Source organism: Cetorhinus maximus, chromosome 1 (assembly GCF_964194155.1).
Source record: "Cetorhinus maximus chromosome 1, sCetMax3.hap1.1, whole genome shotgun sequence".
Taxonomy (NCBI): domain Eukaryota; kingdom Metazoa; phylum Chordata; class Chondrichthyes; order Lamniformes; family Cetorhinidae; genus Cetorhinus; species Cetorhinus maximus.
The window spans coordinates 115,209,888-115,213,640 of NC_135879.1; the positions used below are offsets into that span (position 1 = coordinate 115,209,888).

Below are 3,753 nucleotides of genomic sequence, written 5' to 3' on the forward strand. Positions count from 1 at the left end.
GACACCCCCTACAGCACCGAATGTCCGATCCACACCCAATCCCCTGAAATTCTGACCCCTCAGCCCCTCCCGAATGTCCGAAGCCCCCAGTCCCCCACCTCCCTGAATGTCCAACCTGACCACCCCCTCACGATTTCTGATGCCCCCAGCCGCCCAACCCCTGAATGCCCAAGCCCCCCCACCCCCTCCGATGTCTGAAACCCTCCCACCCAGCCCCACCCGACTTCCAAACACCCCCACCCCACAAATCTATCCACTTACCTTTTCCTGGCTTGTCAATTTCAATCGGACCTTTAGACTTACCTGCTCTATGGCAGCTAGGGCCATAAGAAAGGGGACATATCCTCCTTCAATTCAACAGTGCTGGACTGTGAAGCTGGACTTCTGAGACAGCTGTGCCGCCTGGATATCACCTGGCCTGAGTTAGAAGGTCAGGCGATACAGACATGGAAGAAATTTGGCGTAGGTAAGTGCGCACGGAGTGACAGTCTGATGCTGATTACCACTCTGAGGAAGTTCCAACCCGATGGCTTATGACATCGAATCATTTGTGTGGACAATGGAATACATCAATACTGTTATTACATGACTGAAACTGATTGGAGATAGCCAATATCTTATTAAACGACAAGGCAGCCCAGCAGGTCAGTCTGAGATACAAAGGTAAGAGGGAAGCCATCTCTTGCTCAGCACAAGTGAGGAGCCTGCCTTAAAAGTCAACTTAGGCAGAGTATTGGGGCTTATTCATTTTACCTGCAAGTTTTTCATGACAGGGGCTTGACAAACTTAAGCTGGAAAGCCAGAAACTTGCTGTTGTTTGGGGTGAACCAGTATGAATCCATCACCAGAAACCTCTAATCTTAATTTTTCTTCAACACATCAAAATAATAATCAAGAGATAATCCTTCAGGCCTGCAATGTTTCAACTACCATCTTCTAAACTAATTGGAAGTGACCTTTATTTGACACTTTAAGACAACTAAGTGCATGCTATATCTTTAGAAAACATTTTTTCATGTTTGTGTATGTACGGGTGTTTATGTGTTTGTCTGTGTGTGTGTATTTGATATGAATGAGGAGTGGGAGTTCACATCTCGGTTGTTGTGAAAAACAAATGTCAATCCTTTTTGTTTAAACTTACAAGAAAGCCTGTTTGTGTCTGTTCTTAAAGATCACAGTACCAAGGGGTAAAGCACTTCTCTAATATATATCTTGTTGCAGTTAGCTGAGCGGTGCGAAAAGGGGGAAAGTATCCCACATCTCTCCCCACCAAATCATTCAAAAAAAGCATTCCAGAAATTGCAAGTACTTCAACTCTAATTAAACACAAAAGCTACAGTCCATCAGGAGGTTACTTTCCTAACTTTTGCGAAAAGCAAAATTCCTGGAGATTTAAATGCTCACCCTCTTAAATTGACAGCAACTTCAGGAGATCACACAAGCACAGAATAATTTAGAAATCCAGAAAGTGCTGCCAGTGATTCTATGGTTCTGCAGAGGTTGCACTGTTGAGGCACCTCACACACTGCAATCAATGGGAAGACTTGCACCCGTACACTGTCAATCTCACTGTAAAAACCCTTCAAAAAGTTATATCTTGTTGAATGGCGTCATACTGTGTTTTTAACAACATACTAATTTCAGCTAAATTCTTTCTTGAGGGGTCCAGGGCTTGTTCAGAGGTGTTGTTGGGCACATTTTATGGGGTAACCCAATCTCTGAGAAGACAACCTTGTAATTGGTCTTCCATTTGAATAGTTGGGAACTGACAATTCACTCAATACATTCTATTGTGAGTAATTCCCAGATATCTTGTACAACTTTACTTTGCTGATCGTCATGTACCATTTGTATGTTAAGAAAACAATAACCCTTTCTGTTGGCAAAAGGGAAGGTACCGTCTACAAAATTGGCAATAGAACTACAAATAATATGCTCAAGAAATCAATATGCTGAAGAACTGGTTTATTTCAACTGGTACTGATTGTCAGTGAATTTATTCGATGCAGACGTTATAGCAAAAGAAGACTCATCTGACTTTTTCTTGTGCTTACCTACTTAGACACTTATGCAGAGAATTGCTTTCAATTCCATCATTGTTAGTCTGCTTCTAGGGCTGGATTTTCTTGCTGGAGCTGGGAAACAGAGGGGGAAATAGTCCATTATCTGTGATTTTCACAGGGGTGGCCAATTAATGGCCAGAGGGCAGGTTTATCATTCAATTCAAGACGACGGGCAAGCTCTCGAAAATAGAGGACCAATCAGAGACCTTACAGTTTTGAAAGAGCAGCAGGCTGCAATGGAAGGTAAGTAAGAGAGAGGGCACTTCAAGATGGAGGCTCCTTCTCTCCAAAAACAGATTCCGCAGTGAGGCCACCATTGTGGGGGTACCCCTCCACAGATTGGCCAGTAGCTGCTCCTGCACCCCAGACAGGCAAGGAAGGCCTCCAGTCCTACCTAGAGGGCTAGCCCCTGGCCTACTGCAGGGCGTCCACTTCCAGGCATCTAAACTGCTCCCCATCACCTGGACGCTGACTGGAAAATTCCAGTTGATTTCCTTTAATTGGCCTCAATTAGGTTCTGTATGGCCATACCAGCTTGAAAATGCCCGATCTTGTCTGATCTTGGAAGCTAAGCTAACTCAGGCCTGGTTAGTGCTTGGATGGGGGACTGCCTGGGAATACCAGGTGAAGCTGGCTTTATTCTGTGTCTGAAGCTGATTGTGATCATGGTTGATGAGAAAAAAGCGCAGGTTCCCAAGAAAGCGAAGAAAAAGTTGTCCGCGAAGGGCGGCAAGAACAGGAAAAGATCCAGGAAAGAAAGTTACTCCATCTACATCTACAAAGTGATGAAGCAGGTTCACCCCGACACCAGCATCTCCTCCAAGGCCATGAGCATCATGAACTCGTTCGTGAACGATATTTTCGAGCGCATCGCAGGTGAGGCTTCCCGCCTGGCCCATTACAACAAGCACAGCACCTTCAGCTCCCGGGAGATCCAGACCGCTGTGCGCCTGCTGCTGCTGCCTGGGGAACTGGCCAAGCATGCCTTGTCGGAGGGGACAAAGGCAGTGACCAAATACACTAGCTCCAAGTAAAACTCCGCAATGGTCTGGAAAACACATTCAAAACATACCCAGAGGCAGGATGGAGCCCTGGAACCAGCACGCCATCCAGCAGGGCTATTTTTAGCTTCTCCCACCTCTGATCCTGGCCCCAGCAGGAGACAAAAGTCCAGCCTAGGAGCTTGCACAAAGTAAAGATTTTTATATCTCTATCAAGGGGCAATGTCCTTAGACTTTGCTACTTGATAGGGTCTTGATAAAAAGCATGTCTGAAGTACTCACACTACTATCAACTATTGGCAATTCATGAAGAATCTTGATGCTATATGCATGCTGCTGTATTCACCATAAATAATTGACTAATTCTGTAAGCTATATCTTATTCTGCTCATTCCTCAAACTTTATTGGATTTTTGTGGTGCTTTTACACCTGCTTCAGTTGTGTGAAAATCACAGCATGTGAAAATTGCCATGTACCCTGCTAATTGCTTCTAGGCAAACTCTTAGCAGAGAAATATATAACACCAACTCAGTCCAAGTCTGTTTACTCTCAACAGCAATTTGACAACAGGATCAAAGCTTGTGTCTTCTCCATTGATGCTAACTCACAACCTGACTACACCTTAACATAAGTTATTTAGACTTAAAAATTGGAGGAACAAGATCAAACTTTGGCAATGATGCAAGCT

At 44.6% G+C, this 3,753-nt stretch overlaps 1 protein-coding gene across 1 annotated transcript; it reads left to right on the forward strand.

The window, feature by feature from the left end:
- The first annotated feature begins 2,728 nt into the window (after positions 1-2,728).
- LOC144686796 (histone H2B type 1-M-like) lies at positions 2,729-3,097 on the forward strand. The gene has a single exon (XM_078552553.1). The coding sequence runs from the start codon at positions 2,729-2,731 to the stop codon at positions 3,095-3,097; it is 369 nt and encodes a 122-aa protein (XP_078408679.1).
- Positions 3,098-3,753: the final 656 nt, after the last annotated feature.